This window comes from Gambusia affinis, linkage group LG02 (genome assembly GCF_019740435.1).
Source record: "Gambusia affinis linkage group LG02, SWU_Gaff_1.0, whole genome shotgun sequence".
NCBI lineage: Eukaryota > Metazoa > Chordata > Actinopteri > Cyprinodontiformes > Poeciliidae > Gambusia > Gambusia affinis.
In genome coordinates, this window is record NC_057869.1 from 13,688,547 (window position 1) to 13,715,627 (window position 27,081).

Genomic DNA, 27,081 nt, shown 5'->3' on the forward strand with positions numbered 1-27,081 from the left:
AGAAAATTTCTAAAAAACGTACTTCAGAAAGGTATTTTACAAAATAATTAATGAAGATTATTGGTTTGATCTGATGACACTAAATATTCACCTGGCAAAGAATATATGAGATTTAAATATATCCATACACATAGGCAATTTTTTTCCCTGCAGTCTACAGTTAAAAAAAAGAAAGAAAAACCCAGTGAAACGGCAACAAAATACTTAAACTACATATATGCAGTCCTTCTCCAAGTCTTAAGACTGGGGTAAAATGACAAGTATCTGGATGATCTGCTGAATTACAACCAGCTCTTAGGCCCTCAGGAACTTTTAAGAGAGTTAAAATTACTTACTGCATCCAACCTTTGCCATCAGTAATCCTGCTTGTATATCCCAACAATCCTGCCATGGCCAAAGCCAGAAGGCCTTTTTGCCTAGAGTTATAGTAGTGTGAACGCTTTTCACAAAACGGCATGAAGGAAATGTTCTTGTGAAGATTTAGACTTTAAGTTAACACGTGTTTCTTTGCCTACTTTCAGTGAGTTGCGCCTATTTCTTCTTTTAGAATTATTTTTGCCTGACTATGATTCAGCAGAAAACAGGAACACCAAGTCTCAAGATTTTGATCAGGAATGTATTAAAATCACATCAGAGATTTTTTTTTTTGTGGAATAGCAAAAAGAAGAATCTTCTATATGATATGCCTTGTCTTATCCAGATATTTATAGCTGTGTTAAAAATAAATGCATTATTTAATTTTTATTTTTCACTAACGTTTTTGTTTGGCCTCATCATTGTTATAATAATGATGTTTAACTTAAATGATTTTCCTGATGAACAGAAAAAAAAATAAAATCAATAATCTAGATATGACAGAAGGTGTACATTATGCTCATTTATATGAACATATATTTTTATATTTATATGAAACATTGTGAACAAATTAGACTTGATTAGATTACACTCATGTAATAATTTGTATTCAGGGCTAAACATTGAATGAGATTTAGAAGTGTGTATACTTTTTTGTTAAATTGGATTAAACTGATCTGTGTTTCATTAGCGCCCCTTGGTGGCAAAAAAAGAAAATCACATTTTAGAAAATAAAAATCTCAACAGCAGCTCATACAGCATTTTTTTTACCAAAACTGAAAAAAATTAAAACAAAAACGTTTGCGTATAATCCTGTTATACATGTTCAGTTTGATATATTTACAGAGAAAAGATTTGGCGGTGAGGATACAAATGTGACCAGCCGAGGGGTTGATCTTTTTAGACAAGACGCACCAGAGCACGGAATCGTCCACAATGATTTATTAACCAATTTCATTAAAACATTTTTCTTTCAAAACAGGGCCTCAGGCCCACTACTCAGCCCCTAAAAGGAAAAGGCATCAAAATAAGGACAATTTAAATTATTCCCAAAAAACTGAATGAACAAACAAAACATGCAATGCAAAAGAAAACAAATTAGTAAATCAAAACAAAGGAAAGCAAACAAATTAGTAATTTAAATAATAAGCAAACAAACGGCAAAGAAAATAACACAACCACTGCAAACGATGGGACAAATTGTCGTTGTCCGACTTCTAATGTCCTTTCACGGGGCCAGAGGAGTCGTGCCCCGCTCGTTCGGCCAGCCCAAGCGTCAGCAGGCTCCGTCGAGAGCGGCCCAAACAAAACCGGCAAGACAAGACAAGACAGCAGGAGCGTCCAAGCGCTGCAACTCCGAAAGAATCCCAGATGTGGTGACACAGCCGACCAGGGAGAGAGCGGATCAGCAGGCGAGGGCTGGATGGAAGCCGCTCGCCGCACCAACCTCCAACCGCAGCCGCCAACGCCAGCTGCGCAACGTATTTTGGATGAGTGGATCGAGCACACCAGCCACTTGGGCAGCCGACATACAGTAAAGGAAACAAGGCACACACACCTCGCAGCAGACTGCTCAGCTTTAAAGCTATCTGCCCCGCCCACCAATCAATTGCTACACCTGGTGTGTGTAGTTGGGAGGGTGGAACACCATCCCACCACACAAAGTTGGTATAGAGCTAAGAAATATATTTTATTAGGTGACATTGGTAACTGAGGGAGGTAACGACAGAATCCTTTTAACTTTTGAACAAGGAAACCTTGTAGTAGTTGATAAATGAGCCTGCAATCTCAATCCCAGTCAAAACAAATACGTTTTTGTAGTCTCTTAGCTGTAAAATGTCAGAGTAGCTGATCGGTTTTAACTTGTGTTCATAAAGTATGTGTTGCACACTTAATGATTAGTCAGTGTGGTTTTCGCAGGTTCTTTTATTCGATGAACGCTGTTAACAAACAAGACCGACAGCGAGCGCCTACGCTGACCAGCCGTTATTGCACTAAATTACCGTTGGCTCTCTTCATAAATAAATATTTCCAATATTAATTTATGAAAAAAATACTCATTCAAAACTTTCACACAAATATATCGTTACTTTACTCTAACTCACTTCCGCTATAAGAGACAATTTATATAAATAGCGGCGCTAATTGATATTTACCTGTTAACAAACAAGAGCGACAGTGAGCGCCTCCGCTGACCAGCCGTTACTACGCTAAATTGCCGTTGAGTCGCTGAGTCAGGAGTTCTCACCGTGCTCTGTGTGCTAACTGGTGGCGAACTGCTGTAACTGCAGTTTAATGCATCTCAGTTCAAGCAGAAGTGCAGCTTAAGAGTAGAATCAACAGTACTTAAATAAAGTAAAAAAATAAAAAAAAAGGGGCGGGGGGAGCAGGGGGCAATCATTTCTACTGTCCATTCTGTCACATATGCACTAAAAACAGTTTTTTTTATTTTTTTTATAATAAATATGCCACATTGTTAACCAAGCAACAGTTGCACAAACATGATGTGCATCATATTTATAGCAGTATTTCTTTACATATGCTTTTAGGTTTTAAAATATTTTGGAAATAATTATTTGTATTGTATCAGAATGTTTCCTCTGAATAAGTAGGACAGTCATGTAAATCAAGATGGGTCAGATGATTTCTTCCAAACCATTTCTTCTTTTACATTGTTTTACAAACTTTTGAGTGATGCCCATCTTATACCGCAAACAAACGTTTTGGCTGAATGAAAAACAATAATAGCCTATATCTAAACCTATTCAGATATATATATTATATTATATATAAATAAATAAATATTAGCTGAATCGTATATCCTGCAAGATTCAATGGAAAAACAACAACAACAACACTTTTAAGGAAGAACAAAATCATAAAATGGAATTTTATTTTTAAAGAAACAACTTATAGGTGTCAATTTATTACCTTGTCAGTTCCAAAATTATTTAAACTTACTTACTTTAAAGCTGCAATACGTAACTTTTATAAATAAATATATATATTTTTTGACATATTTGATGAGACTGTCACTATATATTGTGACAGTATGGACCTTACCAAGCTCCGCCCACAACCGACCCACGTGACCGCAAGTCTCACAAGCAAAGCCTCGTAGCGCATTGTTTCTATGTAAACATGACTCCATTAGTGCATAATTTCTACCGGATTTTCACAATATATCAGCTACTACAATGGACAGAGGAAATAACAAGTTCATGTCATCATCTGGGAGGAGGTTACTGGTTTCTCAGTCACAAGCTGGTTGCAAACCTGAGGCTAGCAGGTGTCAGTCGGTCAGTTATGGTAGATCTGAAATTTGGTTTGATGACCTCAATATGAGAAGCTACAGACTGATAAGAGGAACCAAAGAGCTCTGTTACGGTAAAGAAGCCATTTGTTTGTTAAAATTTTATGAAATCTATTTGTTCTTTTTGATGTTTGTTATGAATGACGTATAATCACAAACAGGGTAATTGGTCCAACGTTTAGAAACTACAGCGGCTGTAATACGCCACAGCAAAGGTAAACAAAGGTAAAATAACCCGAACAGGTGATCAACTCAAAACCATTCGTACCTTTTTAGTCTGTCTCTCTTTGTAGTTTAAGCACACTTGTTACCGTATCAACCGCCTGCGCCCCGCAAGACGAGCAAAGATTACGTTAAAAACATAACATCCAGTCCGTTACGATATCAAGTTTCCAGGCTTGATATTTATTTATGGATTATTAATCAGCGCTTCCCTGAACACAGCGATGGTTGATTGACCAGCTGTACTTCGTGCTAGAGTGGCTAACACGAGTAACAATTTAGTCCAAAGCCTTTTCTGCTAAAATAAAATCTTTAGTGTGTGTCAGATACAGTACACGTTGCATATTGATCTGTTTAGCTAACGTTAGACTGTGTAGCAGACAGGCTTCAAGGTGTAGAAGTTGTATCAGAACTGCTATTATGCTGTACTTAGCTAACGAAAAGCTCGTGTTTGTGAGACTGCCACCCACGTGACCACGTAGAATGAGCATCAGCCAATGAAAAGCGGCCCCTCTGGTAAGGTCCATTGGTCTTGCTATCTAGAAACAACCAATCAGAGCCAGGAAGCGGGTCTTGGCGCCGTCAGTCTAGCTCCAACCCCCCCACTCCCGCTCCACCTTGCTTGCTCTCTACTATGCTAAAGCTAGCAAATCCTGTAATGAATACGTGGGCTAGTTGGAATGGCCGCTGATAACTGTGAATAAACGGTTTCCCTGTAATGGTAAGTTGGTTCTCTACCATTAGTACATGTAGCAGCCAATACATGAGGGGATTAATAACAATGCTAAGACACTCCTGGCCGGGAGTTGTGTATATCTTCAGACGGCTAGCAGCTCTGAGCTGCTAGCTCAGGGATAAGATCGATCTTTTCACAAGTTATTTGTCTCATAACATACAGACAGCACATGGTGACAGTTTCATGTGTTATATAAAAGTTACATACTGCATATTTAACTAGCTTGCGTCTGACAAGCTAAACAATTTACACTAATTTGTGAAAAAAAAACGCAATTTCGATGCTATGAAGCTTACCGGTCTCCTGCGAAATTCTGTTTCATGTGACAATCTGTTCCCCCTGTGTCGGTAGCGCGCAGTTCAACCAGACACGGATCTGACCATTTTAACGACAGATTATTTCAAACAGCTGAAATATTTTGTTCTCCCCAGATGATGTTGGCAGATAAAGAGCAAATGTTCCCAAATCTACAGGATTTGTTCTCCCTGATGAGAGGAATAAACACAGTTAAAGACTTACTGGTAAATTAATTTGTTCCCATCTTATGGAGGAACCATATTCCATCTCATCCATAAACTTTAGTAAATAAAGACAAAATGTTTTCCAGTTCTCAAGGACAGTTGTGTAGTACAATTGACTGACCTAAATTTCAAGATGATTGGTTAATTCTTGTCCCGTGGTTTCTAAATATTTATTTTCTTTTTTGAAAAGAGACGAACAATGTTCTCATGCATCAAATAATAAAGAAATATTTCATGATATGTAATATAAATGCTAGAACTTATTTGCAGCTTAAAGGTGACATTAACTATCAAAAATGAGCAATTACTAATATCTTTTATCCAGTAATTCCAGTATTTCAGTAAATTTTCATGTCCTGCTATCTAGCTTACATCTTTTTATGTCAGCAATAAAAAATACAAATACACACAATTTGTTGAAAGACACTGTTTGGTGGCTGACTGATAAATTATGAGTTTAAAGAAAACATGACCAAAAAACTACAGGCAGACTGCAATTCTTAAACATTGCAGAAAATTTACATTATCATTCACAACTTCTCTTTCCGTTTACTGATTGACCCACGTTGAAAGAAAGATACCAGAGAGAATCCAAGTGAAAGGGGAAAAGCCCAGATTCTGTAGCAGTCTAAAGCTTATTTGAGCAGAAATGGACAGGAAGGCAATGGCCAGGCTAGCTCAAGCAGTTTTGGGAAATAAACATTTTGCTGGAAACTGCTTTATTATTATTAAAACCACAAATATGACTATATCACATGAAATCTATTAGTTTGAAAAAAAAAAATTATATAGTCCAGTGAATTTATTCTTTGTTGTGAATTGGCGCTATAAAAATAAACTAAACTAAGCCGAATTGAAACGCTCTAAATTTGAGCTTGCGCCTCATTTGGACTACAAGCCTGACAATTTGTGACACTCTGGTCACAAAATAAGAGGAGAGTTTAAACCCAAAAGCCACACTCAGGAGGTTATTTACTTTCAGAGTCACAAAAATGTCAGGACAGCTGTTAGAGCTTTGCTGTGAACTTGAACACACTCTGCAGTCCTGCCCTTCAGAAGAACATCTTTTCCAACATTCTATCAACTTCCACTCTGCTTTCCACATGCGAAGGAGTATCTATCTGTGCTGCTTTAAGAGTTTCCATGGAGGCACATGCCAGCCACATGTTAAACGCTGCCTTGGAGCAAATGGATGGCATTATAGCTGGTAAGAGTCTCTGTTTCATCATCAAAGTCTCAAGAGTCTGCCCAGTTTTTAATAATAGGCTTTCATAAGACCACCAGCAGCCAACAGATTTTGCTTCTGACCACTTTACATGTGTATTTAATGACAAATCCTTCCTTACCATGGTAAGGAACGATTGTTTTATGTTTCCTGCTCATTCACACTGTATGTAATTGACCTTGTTTCTCCCAGTGATTTAACTCAAGCTTCTGTTGTTTCTTGTGCAATTCTTACAGAACAATGTGAGCTTTAACATACTTCTAACATTTTATGTCTATTCTTTTCTAACATTGGTGATACATTTTGCTTACGGCTCATGCTGCAACAGCAGCAGTGTTGCAGCATGGAGTCATGACTTTAAGATCTATATTCAGAGGTGAGAACCTAGTCATTATCACATTTAGCAACAACTTAAAGTACAAGAAAAAAGCTAGTAATTAAACAAAGCAACCAATAATTTTACCATCAAATACCTAAACGTTAACATTTATTGTTTCTCCAGATTCTCATTTCATGTAGTGATTACATTACTCTACCTTTTGCTTTAGCTTGAAAAGGCGCAACATGAAAAGTGCTATTTTTTTCTAATTTGTGGATTTGAAATGCCATAACTAAAGTTTGATACTTTTTACATTCTACATGCAGCAGCAGGTCATTTTACTGCCCACAAGGGGGCATCCCTGAAAATCCTATTCCTCTCCCTGCAAGTCATGCTTTTTTCTTTTTAGTCAACACAGAACAGCTGCAAAAATGCATAATGATAGAAATAACCACAATATTTGAGGTAAATGCAAATTCCTATATTTGTGGATTTTCTTTGTTTCATTCTCTAGGCAAAATGTATGAAGGTCTTTTCAGTCCTCCGATGCAGCCGTGTGACCAAGGTTACAAGTCTTCAGATGTTGACCCAGAGTTGCCCCTCCCCACGCCCGTGGACCCTGCTTTTGTGGCACTTCAGCTGATGGAGGTCCTCAGGGCTGTGCTGGAGGGCCAGAGGAGTGAGGAAAAGCAGGGTGCTCTCTGTAAACAAATGTCTACAGATACACCAAATGTTATATTAAAATGGCTGCAAAGAGTTGAGGTAAGTACGTTTTCACTGACAGTGGCAGTTTTTGCACACATTAAGCAAATATAATAGAACTGTGAAAAATGGGCATGCAGCTATTCACAGAACGTTGTCTTCTAATGTTAAAAGGTTTGCTCATTGAATTTAGAAGTTTTGCTGGGGCCTGGCAAGAATTACTTCTAGGATCAGATTTTTTATATTTTGCTTCACTTTCGGTCTGTGATCCTGTTTAGCAACATCTGGGGGACTGTTTTCTGGCCTGCTAAGAAGTGAACCGGTAGAAGGATATAGTGAATGACACTAGTAATGAGATCCAGAGCTTCTGTTTGGAGTGCAAGTCTTTTTATTTCCCTTTAACATCTTATCTCTTATTCTTTTAATCTTTTCCTTTCAGAAATAATGGTTTAAGTGATTTGCATAAGACACCTAAAGTATGTGCGCTTGTTTAGATGTAATATCGTAAACATAATGCTCACTTCCTTTCTTCTCCTCTGCCTCCTCCCCTTCTGTAAAGCCTTTACTGACTTCTTGCCCCGCACCACATCTGAGAAACATATGGTGGAAAAAAAAAAAGTTTCCTCTCCTATATTCCCCATTTAGAAAGCCCCACAAAGCTTAGTTTGCTTGAGGGGTGCTGCAAGAGCAAACTTAGGAGAGACAAGAACAACAAGAAGAGAAAAGGGAAAGGTTTAGGACAGAAATAGTTGAGAAAATCATTAATGAAATGGAGCTCAAATGCAAAAATATGCAGCTAAAAATCAAGAACTCCAGTCGGGCATAAAAGCAAGAAAGAAAGAAAGAAAGGGGGAAAAAAAGGGCAGTTGAAAGTAGATAGAAAAAAATAAAAGAGGGCGCGGGGGTTGGGGGGCAGGAGGTAATGTAAAGCCAACTGGCATAGTTTGACTTATTCAGTTCAGCTCCTAAAATCTGAGGCAGTCTGGGCTCCAAACCACACAGACCTAGATCCTTCCTGCACGCTCCTTACAGCACCGCGTTGTAGTGAAAGAAGGAGAGCATGCAGTGCAGTTAAAAGCCATTGTTTTGATTATGTGTTGGTGCTTCATAGGATATATTCAGTTCTGTTAAACATCAAATGTAAGATCTCAACTACAATGGGTCTGCAGAATGGAGAATCATATTGATTTCTACAAACATTTCACTTGGCTCAGAAAGGTAAGACATTCACTATTATGTCTACTCTTCATACCTTCATTCAACATAGTTGTGTAACTCTTTCCTACATTTTTTGATTTAGCCTTTTGTTTTTACTTTTCAGTAGTATCCTTACAGTTCCCACAGTCAGCATTTAAGTGAAAGACTTTCATCTTCCAAACATGAAGTGTTGCTGCATAATAACAGTTTTGTGTTGTCATAACGTCTGAATAAAATTTCTCTTGCTTGACAAGCTTTCTATCCTAAGGTAGTTGTCTTGTTTATTTTTCAGAATTTTGAAGTTGTTTAAACTGAATTAAAGGAGGATAGTACAATGTATGAGATAATTCACCTTAATCTATAAAGTATCTTTTAATAAATATCAGCCATTTGGTTATGGAGATAACCAAATATCTGCCATTTGGTTATGTAATATCTGAATATTAAAACGTAGTAGAAACCAATAGAAGAGGTTTCTACTACGTTTTAATATTCAGTGCTAATTAAATTAATAGAAAATGACCTCTGAATAGAAAGTTCCAACAGCAAGAGTGGTTGTGTCCTTTGACTAGACACTTGACCCTCCTGCCTAATGATGGTGGTCCCCAGTAGCACCTGTACATGGCAGCCTCTTCTATGTGCACGGGGCAGCTTTGGCTACTGTGTAGTTTGCCACCATCATTGTGTAAATGTGGTTCAGTGATGTTCATAGCTGTACAATGAACTCATCCAGAGTCATATGGACATCTTTTGAGAATGATCCTGATTAGTTGGCAGTTGGCAACACACTTGCTTGCTGCAACATTACCAACTAATTAAACAAATCAGCTTGTGTTTAAATAAGATTATCTTACCCACCTCATGCATACAGTGAAAAAATAAACTTGACCCATATTATTTTCCCCCAAGTACACTGTTTTTGTTTTTGCAGTTTATTGTCAGATACTATTTAAGTGATTTCTTAATTATAAAAGTTGTAAAGGCCCATCAATATCCAGTAGCATGATTTGAAATTGTAATTTGAAAACTTAATTTTGTATTTCCTCATGTATTTTTATTTCACACTAAAATATGGTTCATGATTTGAAGCATTAAAGTGGGCAAAATAAATGTGTACAGGTGCAAATATTCCCAGAGTAATTCAATAAAGTACATTTCCCATATATGTAGAAAACAAGTAGGAGAAATAAAATAGGAGGAAAATTAGGATTGAGAACACTGGAGCTCAAAAGTGAAATTGGTGTTTCTAATGAGACATGCAAGTTGCAAATGTAAGAAGTATGAACCTTCAAGGCTCATTCACCTTCTTTTATGGGCCACAACAGATTCAGATTTTGATTCAATATTATGAATTCTTTTATAACTGGATTCACTACATGGTCATAAGTTGAAAAGTTTTTAAATTAATCACATCATTAATATGATTATGTATAGACTATAAAGCTAATAGTCTATTTAAACATTAATGTTGGAACGTCAGACTTTTACATATTTGAGAACGTATGTTGCAATTCTTTGCAGCACAAACCACAAAAGCTTAACAATTAATTCTGAAAAACAATGTTTTCTTCCAGAAGTTCAGTTCAATTCAATCTTTTTTATTATTATTATTATTATTCAAATGATAATTAGGAAATCTGGGTTGTATTCCTGTGCTTTGCACTTCGATGACTGAAATACACTGTGTACACTGACCTAATACAGAACTCCCCTTTAAACTATGTAACTGGCATAAAATGTGGAACACAACTTTTAATGCTGGATTAGGATTTGTAAACCTCTTACAATCTCCACACAGTTGTGGCACTGTAAGAGGTTTAAGATTTCAGTGCTAAAAGGCTGTAAACAATAATAAAAATGAAAAGCTAATTTCCACTGAGAAACTGTTCTGTCTTGTGAGTATTCGAAGATTGTTCAATTATTTCTATTCAACAGGCAAACCTCACCTTAAACAACAGCAGTGAGTCCTACCAAGAGAGGTTATCACGTCTGGAGGGAGACAAAGAGTCACTAATTCTGCAGGTATAACACTCTTGCATTGGTCTTGGAAAATACAAAAAGCACAACTAAGATTACTTAGAAATATTAGAATGTTCCCAACACTGTTTTGTTCCTGGGCATCTGAATATAGAGTGAATTACCTGGGAATTGATTCTAACCCTTGGTTATATCTCAACACCGAGACAAGGTAGAGATGGGAAAAAGAGGGTGAAAGAACAAAGATGTATGGCAGCATTGTGTTGTAAGTGTTGCACAAGTTTCTGCTTCAGTACCCAGGTGAAGCAACAGTAACAAAGTGGGTTTGGTGCTATTATGACTCCACAATCTCATGTTTTGACTGATGTGTTTTTCTTATACCTGTAGGTGTGTGTAGCACTCCGGGCGGCTGAGCAAGTGCTTTGTAGACAGGCTTAGGCTCGCACCATTATGTGACCTGTTGCATGTAGGCGTGCTTGTGTGTCAGAGTAAGTTTCGAGCAGGTGCCTTTTATCATTCATTAGGCCTCAGAGAAAGAAAATAAATTCTTTAGAAATGTTTGCTTCAACAGTTGGTGTTCCGTTGAAGCAGAGCTCATCTATTTCAAATCAGTTTTAGCATCTCAGCATCAAAACACAACATCACAAGTACACTAGCACCTGATTATTTGCCCACATGTGGGGTAGATTCTGTGCACATAGATTTAGCACAAACAGTATGATTAATGGTTAATTCTTTCTTTCTTCTAAAGTTTCTCTTTGGTAATAAGCATCGTGGTGTTGAAAAGCATGTTCAGTTTTTTTCCTTTAACAGCTCCACATTTGCTTGAAAACTCATTTGTGGGTTGAGTAGAAGAGTTGAGTAATTGGGTCTTTCCAATGAAGTACTTGCCAAATGCTAATAAAAAAGAAAGCTCGCCATCTTTTGATTTCTCCACAATTAGAAACTGAACTTGAGGGAACTGTTCATGTTGGAGTGATCAACACAGCATGTGATAAAAGTGGGTTGAAGAAAGCCATCCCACAGCAATTTGTGTTCAAGTTGTGCAACAGAAAGAGGAGCTGCAAAGCTCTATTTTGGTTGTGTACATTTCTTTTGCATACTATTGAGGCCTCTACTTGTTAAAAGAAAAAGGTTGTGTAACAGCCAATATTTCTTGTTTCTTTAAATTTCTATCATGTACAATCCAATAAACTACACCATTTGGTTCATATCCCTTCTCATAGTCTGAGATCGTCTGGTCAGAAATCAGTGCTGCTTACTAATTTTTAAGACCAATGAAGTAGACAGAAATTTCTATTCTCATGTATTCTAAGTTGTGCAATAAATTACCTTTCCCTTTGCATGACTGTGAGTCAGTTAAATCTTTTAAGCATCTAAAATATTTTTCTTTGCCACCTTTCAATCAGTTAAGGCTTTATCCTGTCCCCTGTTCTCTAAGATATATGTGCTTCTTTTGACCTATATTTTTGGTTTTGATTGTTCCCGTCTTTCAAAATGTTTGCCTTCTTTTATTTAGCATGTTGTGACTTCTACATAACAAACTGGTTTATAAATTAATTGTACTTAGACAAAATGAGAGTCATTTAGAGTAAGCTCTTAGTATTGGGAGTAAGGTTTTGTCAAGGTTCTCATTGGCAAAACATTCTGAATGATGCTGCTCATCCTACAAGTTTCATAAAATATACTGAAATTTCCTTACTTTTAGTGCCAAGTATATTTACCTTTGTTGCTGTAATTGTTTCTTTATTTAGAATCACAGAAATTTCCAGAAGAAACTTTTTCTATCATATATCATATATGTAGAAATTTTAAGAACCAAACCATCAGTTTATTTTGAGATCCCATTTATCATGTTGTAAATTATCTTTTGACATACAAACCCCCTCATAGGTGAGTGTGCTGACAGACCAGGTGGAGGCTCAAGGGGTGAAGATCCATGATTTGGAAAGTTCTTTGGTGGAGCATCAACACAAACTCAACAGTACAGAAGAGATGCTACAGCAGGTAATTGCCTCTACTAGACTTTGAACTATGTGATTTGTTCAGACAATATTGGCACAAAACAATTAATTTGTGTGAATCTGGACCAAAGTCTGGAAAGCCTCACAATCACTGCAACAGTAATTCAATTAACATGTTGTTCCCATAAAAATATACAGGATACAAAGACAGCCCATCTCTTGTAAAATGGGACCTTTTCTGCACTTTCATGTGTTTTTCATAAGCTGCACCCAGTGAGAACTTCCTCTTCAGAAATTCATTTCTTGGATTATGGAGAAGATAGCTTTGGATTACTTTGGCAACAAAAATATTTAGTACGCTCAAACATTTTCCCAAACAGTTTCTCACTCTGGGTTCCTGTCTGGTTTATGCAAGGCCAAACTAGTCTGTCTGTGCAGGAGATTAACTGCACAGCAAGCCACTCCCCTAACTGGTAATAACCATGACTGCTCACATGCAGGCTTCTGGAGAGAAAGAGAGAGACAGGAAAGAAAAACAGAAGGAGGGAGAAGAGAACAAACGAGGAGGAGAGAAACAGCTGTAAAAAGGTGGAGAGATGGGAGGGAAAAAGAACGAAGTGGTGCTCCTGTAAGAGCTGGATGTGCTTTGCTGGCACTCGGTTCTTTTGCTTTAGATTTGAGATAGTTTGTTAGAGGCCACTGGATGAACTGGATATGTGAAACCTTGTCCAACTTGAACTCCGACACATTGTTTGCATGAAGGAAATACTGACAGACACTGGATAAACCAGGTATTAACTTTCCTTCTTATGTTGCAACTCTTGTAAAATCTTTGTTGAAACCCGAAGTGAAAAAATCTAAATAGGTCAAAAACTTATTTAAAACTGTGTCTTTTTCTTCTACGACTTATTTAGCAAGCTTGCACATTATGAAACGGGCAGCCAGTTTTTTGGAGATGTGGTCATTATGAGGCTTTGGACCTGAGCTCTAAATCTCTTCCTGGTGACAGAATTAAAATACTTTCCATGTGCTGTGTAGAAGAAGTTCATATCTTTTCAAAAAGCCTACACTTTAAATGTTTACTGGGGCTACTGTCACTGTTTTTTGCTCTTTTCTGAATGTTCAGCACCTGCTTGACATGAGCAAAGTATGAAGTACATCTACCTTTATGTTCTGGTATAACTCTGATGGCTAACAGCCTTTGAGGAAAGAGATCACAGAGCTATTAAACTGTAATCTCCCTCAGCATGACAGGAGGTAATTTTTATACAGAGGACAGGGAAATGCACCTGTCAAAGTTATTTTGATATTCTGTCAATGAATGTTTTGCATGCTTTTTCTTGGTCTCACCCCCTCCCTTCTCTCTGCTATGTACTTTGAGAGAGCTGCGAAATACACATTATAAATAGTGGTCATGGGTTGTGTATATTTAGCCACCCAAACAGCTTCAGAAACCAGTGTGGTTTGTGTGGAGGGACAGTCATTACAGAGCTGGTAACTTGCTGTGCCTCACACTTCATGTTGTCTTTGTAGAGCAAGTGCTGGATCTCGTTTAAAATTGGGGTTTTAACGTATAGGTTTGCGTCTGCCTGTGTTTTTCACACTCTTGCTGTGTGTTGTTGATGACAGGAACTCGTGCATAGGACGTCACTGGAGAAACAGAAGCTGAATCTTATGGGGGAGGTCTCTTATCTGAAACTGAAGCTGAAAGACATGGAGGGAACGCAGATTCATGGGGCAGAGAGGCAGCACAAAGCTGAGGTGAGACTTTTCACTGGGTCAGGAACCCCTCAGGTACATTATATAGATCATTTTAGGTTTATTATATTGTCTTAAACTCAGTGTCTGTCAGTGAAAAAACCGGTGTGCAGAGAACAATCACTGAATTCACAGTTTTTTTGTCATAGTTTCCAAAGTGAACAATTACTTGATGTTTAACACCATTAAAGTCCTGTTTCCAAATTACCTTTTATAGTTTGATTTACTGAAGATGAATATGTTCAATCACAGGAAATTTAAACGTAACTCTGGTAGTAATAACAAGGGTAAAAATAATTATCTGCTTTTTGAATGGAAGCTGTTGACTTTAAGGAAGCCCATAAATCCTTATAGGATCTGTGGAAACAAAACATTCACCTAAATACTGACTTCATTGTACCTGGGAAAAAAAATAGTGAATGGGATTTAATTTTTTTTTCTTATTTTAACCTAACACGCCAGTCTTATTTGCTTAAGACTGGCGTGTTAGGTTGCCAGCATACTTCATGGGCATTTAGAGACCACATGAATTATAGAAACGGAAATCAGAACTTTTACCAGACAGGGTACTGTAATGTATGTAATTACTGCCCAAACACTGCTCAAAGGATCTTTTTGTCCTCAGTTTAAAGGAGTTAAAACCCCAGGGAGCTGTCGTGACGGCCCAAATATGTGAGCCCTTAGTTATTGAAAGAAATTTTCTGTTTAAATGAACATTTTTTTATAAAATTTTCTTGGAATCTTCTGAATACAGTTAATATTTCTGGAGGTTTGATTTGTAGGTCCAAAATATCACACCCATTAAATTTTTAACACCTGCTTTGACAAAGATCAAAGAAACTGTTTTTATTATTATAGTTGTCCCCTGCGTGCTGCCTTTGTTATCTAAACATTATGTCCTCACATATGCATGTTTGCATGTACACACACAGACACGCGCAGGGCACTTGGTCCTGGAGCCAACAAGCTTATGGTTAAAATTAGCCATGGAGGCCTTCCATATCATTTGTCATATCCGTTGTACTGAACCCCAAGTAAGACTTCCTCTGAACACTGTCCAGGCATAGCATGTGTGCTGTTTACACACTGTCTGGGGGAACATGGGTAGAAATCACCTTGAAAATGGATTGATTTCTGTTAATATGAAAAACATAGAACATTTTAGTTCCATGTTTGTAAAAACGACATAAAAATATATTTTGGACAAACCAGTGTTGGCTCAGTAAAAGTAACGGTACCAGTAAATGTCCCTTTAAATACTAATTTCAAATAGGGTTGAAACAATTCCTCGAATGATTCAAGTACCTTTATTATTAAAATTCTTTGACGAAAATTTGCCTGCCTCAAAGCAGATTAATGTATGTTTTATTATTTAGCGCACCGTGGTCCGGCCGGGACATTATTTCCGTTACGCGCAGCTCTGACTTCCGCCTATGTGTTGTTGACAATTGCTAAGTGTTAGCGGCATACGATTAATCGGAAGAATAATCGATAGATTACTCGATTACTAAAATATTAGTTTACAACAACCCTAATTTCAAATGTAGCCATATGAAGATACATTCTTTACCAGAAACCTGGAATTCAGGGATCTTATAGATAATATAAAACAACAAAATGAAATAAAAAAATGCTTCACATAAACACATAAAATGAAATAGACACTCCTGTTAATAAGATATCCTTTGAGGTATGAAAAAAATTAACCAATAAAATAAATTAAGATCTTGTCTTGATTTATTAAGACGGGTGTGTTAGGTTGCTAGCATACATCATGGGCATTTAAGAGACCACATGAATTATAGAAACGGAAATCAGAACTTTTATCAGACAGGATGCTGTAATGTATGTAATTACTGCCCAAACACTGAGATGTGTTTGGACAGTAATATACAGTATATACATATAATGTGATGTATATCCTGTATTTAGATTGTCGTTTTTTTGATGCTTAGGGAGCGCCCTTCTCGTCAATTATTGACGCAAAGAAGTTTCCCGATGCATCAACTTGTGACGCTGAAGGAACCTTCCCAAATCGTCAATATGTGACGCATGGTCAGAAATCGCCCCCGACTCGTCACATATATATCAGAATGTGTTGGGATATGAGGTCAGAACTAAATCTGCCAGAAAGTGTTTGTGGATCACCTGATTGTCAAAATTAGTCTGACTTCTGACAGATTTTAGGAACTGTGAACAACCACAGTCTTATCCACACCCCCACAAATCTGTCAGAAGTCCTGAAAAATTTAGATGATTTTGGCAAGACAGAGTGGACAAGCAGTGCCAACTCATATGGGACATACACAGACTCCAACTAACAAAGACAGACTACTGAAATAAAATTAAAGAGGTGGTTTGAAATAATTCTGTGCACACATATGCAAAAAAGGTGATGCACCCCTTTTTTTCCAGAGTTGTTCATACTAACAGATTTATTTATCTATCAATTGGTTTGCACAGCATACATGTCAGATGCAAGCTGGAAAGGTTTCTAAGTTATTTATTTTGTTTCTGTTTTATATTTTTGTCTTAACGCAAATACCTGGCATTTAATATGGGTGTAGACTTTTTAAATCCACAATATGCACAAATCCTGTACATAGTTTCTTTCTCTCTCTAAACATGTTCTTCTCAATGTTTTTCTTCCCTACTCTGTCAGACTGTAGTGAATTTCATTAGTGAACTGCAGGAGCAGATGTGTCAATTTCAGAAGGAGATCAATAGCAAGATCCAGGAGAAAAAGGCCTTGGAGATCTCGACTGACAGCAGATTTCCAGTGGTGGGCCCCACTGAGTCCCCTGAGGGTCGAGGCAAAAACTTCACTGTGTCCTGTGATGGGCCCTTGGGGTGTATGCAGAAGCTAGAGGAGACTCCAGACAGACCTTTGGGGAACCTGGGAGAGGGTAGCTCAGATGCAGAGCAGCTGTGCCACTGCGGAGGAGAAAGAGTAGGCATAGTTCACCTGCATGGCTTCCAATGTTGTGCACAGCATGGGTTGTCTTACTTTATTGTGTTGACCATCAGATGGAATTGACACATTCACCTAATATATTGAGCAGTGCTAAATATAGCTGAACAAATACAAGAAATACATTTTGGATTATGGAATAATGTGACATATTAAGTATTGTCAGTCATTAAAGACTGTGTGCTGTGTGAAATTATTAGAGTAAGCGTCTTTATGAAAGCAACTGGATTGTAAGCCTGCTAAGTTTTCCAAATGTTCCTGTGTAGGTTTTACTGAAAGAGCTCAGAATTCTCAAGGACAAAGTACAGTATCTGGAGGACCAGAAGTTACAATATGAAAAGAAGCTCAAGGCAACCAAGGTAAAATATCTGTGTTGACATTGCGATACACCACAAGTGCCCAAATTCCACTGTTAATTGTCCGCTCAACTTTCCTGAATGTAGTCCAGTCTGATGTTTCAGCCAGCTAAGTGAGTCATTCTCTTGTGCACGTGTTCCCTCTTTTTTTTAGGCGCTTATGGGTGTGATATATTTTTCATTCAATAGAAATAGAATTAATAATAGCTTAGTCTATTTAATTCCTGTCTTAATGTTTTTATATGGCTTTATTATAGACTTTCCTCTGCATTTCTTTTCTCTTCAGTTCTTCAGTTAGAAAAACAAGTGCACAGCTTTTAAAATACAGTACATAATAAAAAAAAAATACAAAGGAAACAGTCATCTGTAGTGACAGGAACCTGTACAGTTCAGAAACAGGCTGGCCTCAAGAATTTTGTTAAAGAGCAGTATGCCAAGATTACTACGCTGTCGAGAAGTAAATAGAGCACAGGGTTTGAAAGATTTTAAAAAACTGACTGAAGCAAGAGTTTACTTTGCATAAACAGCTGAAAGAAAGTTCAAACAATCAATCTTACAGAAATTGTCTCCTTAGATTTAGGTTGTATGAATTCTAGTAGACTTTTTGTGTTAAGACGTAACTTTTAATTATCCAACCGCATTACAAAACTCATTACTTGCCAGTGTAATAACCATACCTTGTGACTTAAATTATCATACTTGTCACATTTAACTTTATTCCAAAGATGGTGACACAGTTCAGCCTGAACAAATCTTTTTCATCTGTGTCCTCCTTATGTAACTTCCTTTAAAACAAACTAAACTGTGGAGAGTTGTGGTTCAACATTTGGTGCTTCAGAACTCAGAGAAAATAACTTCTCCATTCTTTGTTTGAGGTGTTTCACACATAGCAACTTTTGAGGAGATTTGAAAAGCATACACGTGTCTAGTCTTTATTGAGTGTAAACTTTCTGTATGTGAACCTTTTGTAAACAGTGACAAGACCTATGTTTTCTTTCTGCTAAAATTCCTGCTTGTGTGTCACCCTCAGGCAGAGATCAGCAGCCTTCAGCAACTTCTCCTCACAAAGAATGCAGAAATTGAGAGTTTGCACACTCAGTTGCTGGCTAGACCTCCTCTGACGACAGAGATCTCAGAGAGAGGTAAGCAAACAATTCGTGCAACTTCAAGCCTTCAACAACCTTCCAGTGAAATGCTACAAATACATACACATAATTAGATGAAGACAATTATCGACTGTCCTTTTGCATTCAGTAAGAGCTATGGAAACATTTTGGCTTGACCATAGATAAATTGTGTTTTTGGGGTCGGGGCTTGTGTGTCTATCTCTCAGAAGAGATGTACAGGAAAAGACTAAGCACCAAATGTAAGCCAATGGAGCACTCAATAAAATCTCTTGGGCCTTGTCTACTACTAACTGCAGATTCACTGCTTTTTCCCTAGGGTGTTTTTTCTTAATTATCTTTTTTATTTCCCTTTGCTTTAAAAGACTACTTTGAAAATCATCAAAAGTTTACTTAAATTACCACTTCAGTCTTTATGTGTTTCAAAAGAAACACTGTCGTTTTGTCAAAAATTGTCTGCTTCTCAGATCTAGACTCATAGTTGTCGTTTACTGGAAATGCTGATTTATTTCTGAATAAACGGGAGCCAAAATAGATTAATAAACTCTGTAACTTTTTTGTGATTTAGATCAAGAACTCCAAAGGCTTCGCAGTGGAATGAAATCACTGGTTGCTACCAATGATGAAAAGGTAAGCTGTAAAAAAAAATTGAAATAAACTTTTTAAAATGATTTTATTGTGGAAAAACATTTCATTACACCATAACTTATTCAACTGCTCTGTTTGTGGGAACACAGTCATTTTTTTAGGAAAGTATCAGCTATAAGATCCTGTTATTTCCTAGAGGTGCCACCCTCTGACCATTTACGTTTAGCACAGAGGATCTTTTGTATTCTTTCGCCTAGAGCATCTTGCACTTTAAGCACTTGCAGACAGACTTGCGTGTAGCACACTAGTGAGGACACACACATACACACACACGCACGCACACACACATCCTGGAACGAGCCTTTTCAGACTAGCCACAATTAAGCAGGCTTTGCTCTGCCAAGTTTAATTTTGGAGTGAGCTGCATTAAGATAACTGGCAAAACCAGGCATGGGCACCACTTCAAAACAAACGCACTCCTTGCAGCTGTTTGCTGCAAAATACAGTTTCCAGTGAGGTCTAGGTCTGTTCCCTCCCTGTCCGTTACTTTGATGTAAAGGCCATATGGTGGAAGGGTAATGTCTGTGGGCGTATCAGCCACCAGCCGAGTAAAACCAGCAGCGGGTGGTCATGCTTCTTAACTTTTAATGAATATCCTAATAGGGTTATGTTGACTTAAAGCTCCACTGCTGTGTTTTCTGCAGGACAGACAGATTGAAGAGCTCACTCTTCTCCTGAATCAATGCAGACAGTTCAGAGATGTTACTCTCATCTCAAGACAAGGTATTGGGATTATTTACCCTGTCACTTATTTATATGAGTGACTGAATTTTTACCCTTATGATGTATAATCTATAATCTTTCCATAACTTGTCGCAGCTCCATCTGCTGTCAGTTCATTGTCAAATGGTCGGACTGCTTCAAGTAGCAGTGAGGAAGGAGACCAGAACTTGACCAAGACTGTTGACTCTACCAGTACAAAATCCGATGATGTGAAGTCTGAGGTGGGTTTAAATAAATCTAGCTGGTTTTAAAGTTAGCGTAGAAAAATATAAATCTAAACAGTCCATGCAAATTCTGTGTATTGTAACTTTTTGACCCACAACAGGTTTCAACAAATAGTTCGTCTTCCCAGCAAACATCAATCCAGACAGATTGCGATTCCAGGTAGTAAAATAGTTTTTCATCATAATGAATTTTGCATCTCTTATTGGAATCTTTCTGAGTGTGTTTTGTCTTTTTTGTTTTTTTACAGAACAGAGCTACAGATTTTATCAAGTAGCTTGAATGACATAACAAACGGACATTCACCCAAGGTATTTGTAGTATTAGTGAGGTATTTGCCTTCCCTTATTTTAATCAACAGACATGCACATTTAATTCAAAAGTAGCAAGTGCCTCTTCTCATTATGAATATTTAGGGTTTTTGAATATTTATTTTGTTGCATGCTCATGGTTGAAAATTTCTAAGTTACTGGCTCAAACTTGGAGATATAGCAATTATGTTTAGTGTCCTCTACTTGACTGTGTTCTGTACTGTTTCATCACTGATTTCAAATTCTTTAGAAGTGTCTTTAGATCTCTTACCAGACTTAAGAGCTGTTGCAGTGGTCCTCGTGAAAGCCTCAGACTGGGGCTTTTGTCTTACCATGCTGTTCATTCTCACTTTAAAAGTCAGGAACACACCAAACTAAATGCCTGAGATTTAAATAGTCAATTGCTTTCAAAATTCTGATTAATCCTGATGTTATATTCATGAGTTGAATGGTGATAGATGTGTGAGTGTGTTATTCCTGAGACATTTTGCATAAAGAAAAATACAGAAAAATACACTTTTTTTCACATGGCTGTAATTGTATTAAATGATCTGAGCTCATTGATTTACATAAGAGTTATTAAGAACTTTCTCCCTTTTTATGTATATATCTTTTAAATTTGTTAATAGTTTCTCCGTGGTGGTCTGGGTGACAGTAGAAGTCAGACTTTGCCTGTGAATTCTACTCTCCTGGAACAAAATGAGACTGATGATACAGATATTCAGAGACAAGAAAATCCAGTTGAAGATGGAGACTCATGCCAAAGTAAGTTCACACAATGAGTTTCAGACTGTTGTTCATGATATTGTAGGTTAAGCAGTGTAAAATGCTTTGTTATAATGTATTTCAGAGGCCTAGAGATTCTCATGAGAGCAGACAGGATTCAATTTTGGAGCTATAACCACTCTCTTCTGACCAGAAGACCACTGAACTCTTGATCACAGCTAATTGCAGAGGCTCCTGTCAGAGCAGATGGCTCGTGGGATAGGGTTACTTGCCCAGCCCAACCTCTCCCTTTCTTGAACCAACCACATTCAGCCCAGCTCCACCCTTCCTTGATGTGACTGACCAGTTTAAAATCCAGGCACACCCTGTTATCTCTTTGAACCTTTTGCACAACCAACAGACTTTATCATAAATATATCACCATGTAAATTATCATAAAACTTTTGTTCACGCTGATACATTTACCCAGTGATCTGTAACCAGTATTTATCAACTCAACATGTTCAAAAAAAATCTGGCTCCATACTCACTCATCATTATCAAGATATTTTCTGTTGCGTTAATAACAGGGAAACTGATATAATCTTTATTCAGATGTCATTAATCAAGAGCATGTTTTTGGCGGGAAGTTACTGAAGCTTAGTCTGCGCCCTGACGCTATTCTGAGTAAAGCACTTTTTCAAAAAGAATCCTTAAAATGACCAGTGCTTTTGTTCTCCGTTACTGACTGTTGTTTTTACCCCCTTAAGGAAAGTCGGAGAGAGCCCATGACTGCACACCCAGTGAGAATTCCCCTGCTCCTTGTGAGGCACAGCCTGGCCAGCGAGCTGTGGGATCTCCTGAATACATGAAGAACAACAGGAGCTTCAAGAGATTCTGGGGAAAGTAAGTGCTGGGACACAAAAACAAGTAAGCAATGTCCAAACAATTAGGAAGAGGTGACATTTATTATTTTATTTTTATTGCAGTTGCAGTTTTAAAACTGATGTTATGACCTAATAATTAACTGACCACTTGACATTTCTTGGGCAGGTTATCTGCTGATTTTAAAATGAACAAGTAAACACAGTGACATACCCTGACCTGGTAAAGCAGTGCACTGTGAATTACTTTTGGTTGATCCCAATACAACGACATGCAAAGTGTCTGTCAGTATTTATTTTGAGTATCAAAACTGCAGTCATTTTAATCTGCCAGCTTGCACTTTTGTTCACACAGGCTTCGAAGAACCCAGTCAGGCGGCTTCCAGCCTGCAGATCCAGATGCGGGTCAGTTCAGAAGAGGAGGCTTACGTGCAACAGCGGGGCCCAGACTTACCCGAACTCCTGAATCTAACCCCACACGGTAAAACACTTTGTGTTTCAACATTTTCCTACTGTACTTTCAATACTTTAATAAATTGTATGTTTTGTCTCATTGTTAATTTTGTTGTTGTCAGCGACTTGAATAGTCCATTCAGTCAATGGACCAAGGAGCAGGTGTGTGGGTGGCTTGAAGACTACGGTCTTGGCCAATACATCAATCTCACCAGACAGTGGGTTGAAAATGGGCAGACGCTTTTGGCAGCCACACCTCAAGACTTTGAGAAGGTTTGAGAACTGCATCCCAAATGGAACACTTGTACAAAAAAGATTTTACATATCTTTACACTTGTATATTGAGTCATACAAATATTATAAAACATATCCAAACTATTGTTTTTGTTCCACTTTGACTTTTCTTTCTGATTTCAGGAGATGGGCATGAAACATCCCCTTCACAGGAAAAAGCTGCAACTTGCTTTGAGGGCCTTTACTTCAAAGGTTGCAGAGAAATCGTCAGAGCTGGATCATATCTGGGTCACCCGTAAGTGTTAATCTGGAGGAAATATGTCTCAAACTGTTCATATTTTAGTTAAATCCACAATGATAAAGTAGGGCTCCTTCTGTCATAAACCCAACAGTCGTACACAGTGTAATACATCATAAGAAAATGTAAATATTATCATTTGCCAAAACATGAAAATTCAACTGAGCACATTTTTGCATGAAGCATGTTTTTAATGTCGTATCTTAGTGAGCTGATCTATGTGGGATTTTCTGTCCCTCTGTAGGCTGGCTGGATGATATAGGATTGCCTCAGTATAAAGACCAATTCCATGAGGCTAGAGTAGATGGCCGGATGATCCAGTATCTCACAGTGGTAAGGCTTAATCAAATTAATACACAATTTTCTAATACACTTAAAGTAATAAAGCTGTTTTTGTTGCTTTATGAAAGCAAACTTTTCATCAAATTCAATGTTTAATTTTTTTTTTTTTTTGTCATTTCAGAATGACCTCTTGACTCTAAAGGTCACCAGCCAGCTTCACCATCTCAGCATTAAATGTGCCATTCATGTTCTTCATGCCAATAAGTTCAACCCCAACTGTCTTCGACGCAGGCCAGGCGAAGAGGTGGATAAACACAAAAAGAATCAAGTTGAAACTAAAAATATACTTGTGGTTGTATTACGATGACAAATATGGTGATGCCTCACTGTTATTTAAAGGCATGGAGGCGTTTACTGAAATTGTAATCTCATAATCTTCCACAGGATGGCAGCAGAGATTAAATGAGCTTAATCTCAGTTTTTATGTTTCTTTTTAAACAATTGAATTAGCTATCCATCAGCAGTGATTAAATATTTCTTATACAGTAAGATTCCAGTAGGTATTTTTTTATTTCAATGGAATATTATTTCAGTGACATTTTGCTTTTATTCCCAGAAACATCCCTCTCCTTCAGAGGTAGTACAGTGGTCAAACCACTGCGTAATGGAGTGGCTAAGAGCAGTTGATCTTGCTGAGTATGCTCCTAATCTACGGGGGAGCGGCGTTCATGGTGGCCTGATTGTAAGTACTGCTAAAAAAAAAAAAGCTGGTCTGTGTTATTTGTGATTTTACATTACATAAAATATTTTCATTTCTACCTTGCATATCTAACAACATCAAAAAGACCACACTAGGTTTCAGAATGAAACATAGGTTAGGTTAAGAGAGGGTTTAATGACCTTTACTTTTTTTATCTAAAAATGTTTTTAAAATAAGTTTAAATTTTTACATTAAGGTTCCTTTAGACAAATTAAATACTATGGGTGATAAATCAAAGACTATAAAACATAGCTACTCACTGTTAGTGCTACAGCATCTAAAATGCATAAACCTGATTATTTGTTCAGCAAAATAAGCCACTTCTTCAGTTCAGGTCACAAGTGATTGTTCATCAAATCAATCAAATATGCTATTACACTGTACTGCCAAACGTTTTGAGTCACCCATCCACGTTGTTGCATTCAATTGTTTCAGTTACTTCCACGACTACAAGTGCAATATTGGAACTGATTGGGCATGACAGCAACTCAGGCAAAATATTATAGGTTGCATAAAGTCACAGAGAAGAGGTTGCCAACTTTCTGCAATGTTACTTGCTACAGACCAACAAGCTTCATTTAGCCTTCAAGCTAAAGCTAGGTCAAGAACAGTGTATAGAGACTTTCCATGAAATGAACTTGTTTTTGCAGCTGGATCTGAGCTTTATATCTTCCAACTAAATGCTTGGCGTCAGATGTAGTGGTGTAAAGCACACTCCCATAAGACTGTCAAGGGGTGAACACTGTACCTGCTTTCTGGAATTACAAATTACATCTATTTGGCAATCTAATCAATAACCGTGGATGTCAAAGTAGCCAGAAAACCTGCACCTGCCTGACTGGAACATGTAATGCTTTCTACAGATGGGATTGTGGTGTGGGGTTGTTAGTTGGACTCTACCCATTAGCTCCAGGAAACGGGGGCTGATTGTTTGGTCTAGCTCATTGGTTCCAGTGAAAAGATGCTTTTGAATAGTCTTGTTATTTTTGGAATTTTGGAGCTTATTCTGTACCACCATGTATTTGTACCAGTGCACAAAGCAAGGCCCTTAAGATCAACAAGTAGCAAGTTAAGCAGGAAGGAGTTCACCCTGCAATCACTGGGTCACTGGTTTGACTCTGTTTGCCTCTGTCATTGGACAAAACACTTCACCCACCATATTTGCTGGTGTTGATAAGAAGGGCCAATGGCTGGAAATGGCCACCTCGCTTCTGTCACACTGCCCTAGGGCAGATGTGGCTTCAATCCTGTAGCTTGCCATCAACAGTGTGTGAATGTTTGAGTGGGAATGACTCATTTCATCGTAAACTGTCTCTAAGAACCCTTTGAGTGTTGAAAAGCGTTATGTAAGTCTGATTTCATTTCATTAAGTGTAGAGGAGGTTAAATAGTTTGCACAGAGTCCAGACCACAACCTGGTAGAAAAGAGACTGTAGGCCAGGCCTCCTCATCCAATATCAGTGCCTCACCTCACAATTGCTCTACTGAAAGAATGGTTGGCTATTTCCACAGCCACAATTCTTAATATTTTAAACAATTTCCCTTGTAGACTTAAAGATATTGAAGCTATAAAGGGTGTGTGGCCAAACTAACTGAAGCCTTTGTACTAAAATATAGGATGCACTTAAGCTTCATATGTGTGTGAAGAAAAGTGGCCCTTTGAGAAATATATTGTACCTTTGCATGAGTATCACAAGGCATCAGTTTCTCAACAATAGTCTTTCATATCATTTTTCACAGCACAAAATAAACAAGACTAATTAAAGTGTAACTAAGTAGATAAATTGTGTCATTCATAAGTTTAAATGTAAATAAATTGCATATTCATAAGTTCTATTTCCAGATGTGCTGCTGGCTTTTGCATCTTTAAGGCACACTTAGAATATGTCTCCATTTCTTTACTTATCTGTGTAGAACTGGAAGAGGCTCTATAACTTTTAATGTTGACAATCCGGCACATTGAGCTGACATGCTTAAGAACACCAAACATGCAAAATACCTCTGGCTTTGAAGTGAAACTTTCAACTAACTGCTGTAGAAAACCACAAGACAAATCAATCAGTCATATACCCTGATCTTTAGGAACTCCTTATAATTGTTGTGACTTTAGTTATTCATTTCATATTTGGTCTCCCACTTTCTCATCCTAACGATAGCCTAAAAGGGGCACAATGGCTTCAGAGGAGAAATTTTGCTGTTCAAAGCCTTTTTTAGTTGTTTTTATGGCTTGAGACTGTTTCATAACAAACTACACTAAATATTTTATTATCAGTCTTTTTTGTTCTTTTATAGATCTTGGAGCCTCGCTTCAGTTCTGAGACTTTGGCGCTGCTTTTAAATATTCCTCCACAGAAGACTTTGCTCCGACGTCATCTTGCTACTGCTTTTGCTGCCCTGGTTGGGCCTCAAGCCATGCAGGAGAAACGAGAGTATGGCAACGCCACAGGCCATGTCCCACTTACTACCACTGCTAAAGTGAAAGTAAGAGGGCTGTTTGAGCAGATCCATATGTAGTTATTACAGAAAAATAACGGATATAAAAATGGATTAACATTGTATTGTACCTTTTGTGTTTTTTCAGCCAAAGAAGCTGGGCTTCACCCAATTCAGTCATCTCAGAAAGAGGAAACCCGATGAATCTGCAGACTACATTTGCCCAATTGACAGTGAGGCACTAACAGTGAATGGGGTTTCCCGGGTGCTCACTCCATCACACAGAGGCTTTAGCTCAACTTTGGACAGACAAGCTGAAAAGTGGCAACCAGCGGCTGTAAAAGCTCATAGTAACGTTCCAGATAATAACTGAATAAAAAAGAAACTCAG

General features: G+C 37.7%; 1 protein-coding gene across 12 annotated transcripts; it reads left to right on the plus strand.

The window, feature by feature from the left end:
• The first annotated feature begins 1,820 nt into the window (after positions 1-1,820).
• On the plus strand, positions 1,821-27,081 carry ppfibp2a (PPFIA binding protein 2a). 12 transcript variants are annotated; one of them, XM_044137094.1, is made up of 23 exons: positions 1,821-1,888; positions 7,205-7,452; positions 10,525-10,611; positions 12,460-12,573; positions 14,160-14,291; positions 16,951-17,238; positions 17,526-17,618; positions 18,646-18,757; positions 19,308-19,369; positions 20,032-20,110; positions 20,207-20,331; positions 20,436-20,494; positions 20,583-20,643; positions 21,273-21,408; positions 22,119-22,254; positions 22,588-22,713; positions 22,808-22,958; positions 23,103-23,214; positions 23,462-23,550; positions 23,681-23,803; positions 24,116-24,241; positions 26,551-26,739; positions 26,840-27,081. In XM_044137094.1, the coding sequence occupies exons 2-23, from the start codon at positions 7,210-7,212 to the stop codon at positions 27,062-27,064; spliced, it is 2,868 nt and encodes a 955-aa protein (XP_043993029.1). In that variant the 5' UTR covers positions 1,821-1,888; positions 7,205-7,209; the 3' UTR covers positions 27,065-27,081. The 12 variants fall into 12 exon arrangements, with proteins under 12 accessions (XP_043993029.1, XP_043993038.1, XP_043993047.1 ...); XM_044137103.1 differs by lacking the exon at positions 1,821-1,888 and adding an exon at positions 1,904-2,018; XM_044137112.1 differs by lacking the exon at positions 1,821-1,888 and adding an exon at positions 3,714-3,741.

Bases quoted from the DNA above. Each gene is read 5' to 3' on its own strand.
- ppfibp2a (XM_044137077.1), top strand. From the start codon at position 6,290: ATGGAGGCACATGCCAGCCACATGTTAAACGCTGCCTTGGAGCAAATG. The intron at 7,453-10,524 runs GTAAGTACGTTT...TCTATTCAACAG, and splicing joins AATGGCTGCAAAGAGTTGAG to GCAAACCTCACCTTAAACAA. The intron at 20,332-20,435 runs GTGGGTTTAAAT...GACCCACAACAG, and splicing joins CCGATGATGTGAAGTCTGAG to GTTTCAACAAATAGTTCGTC.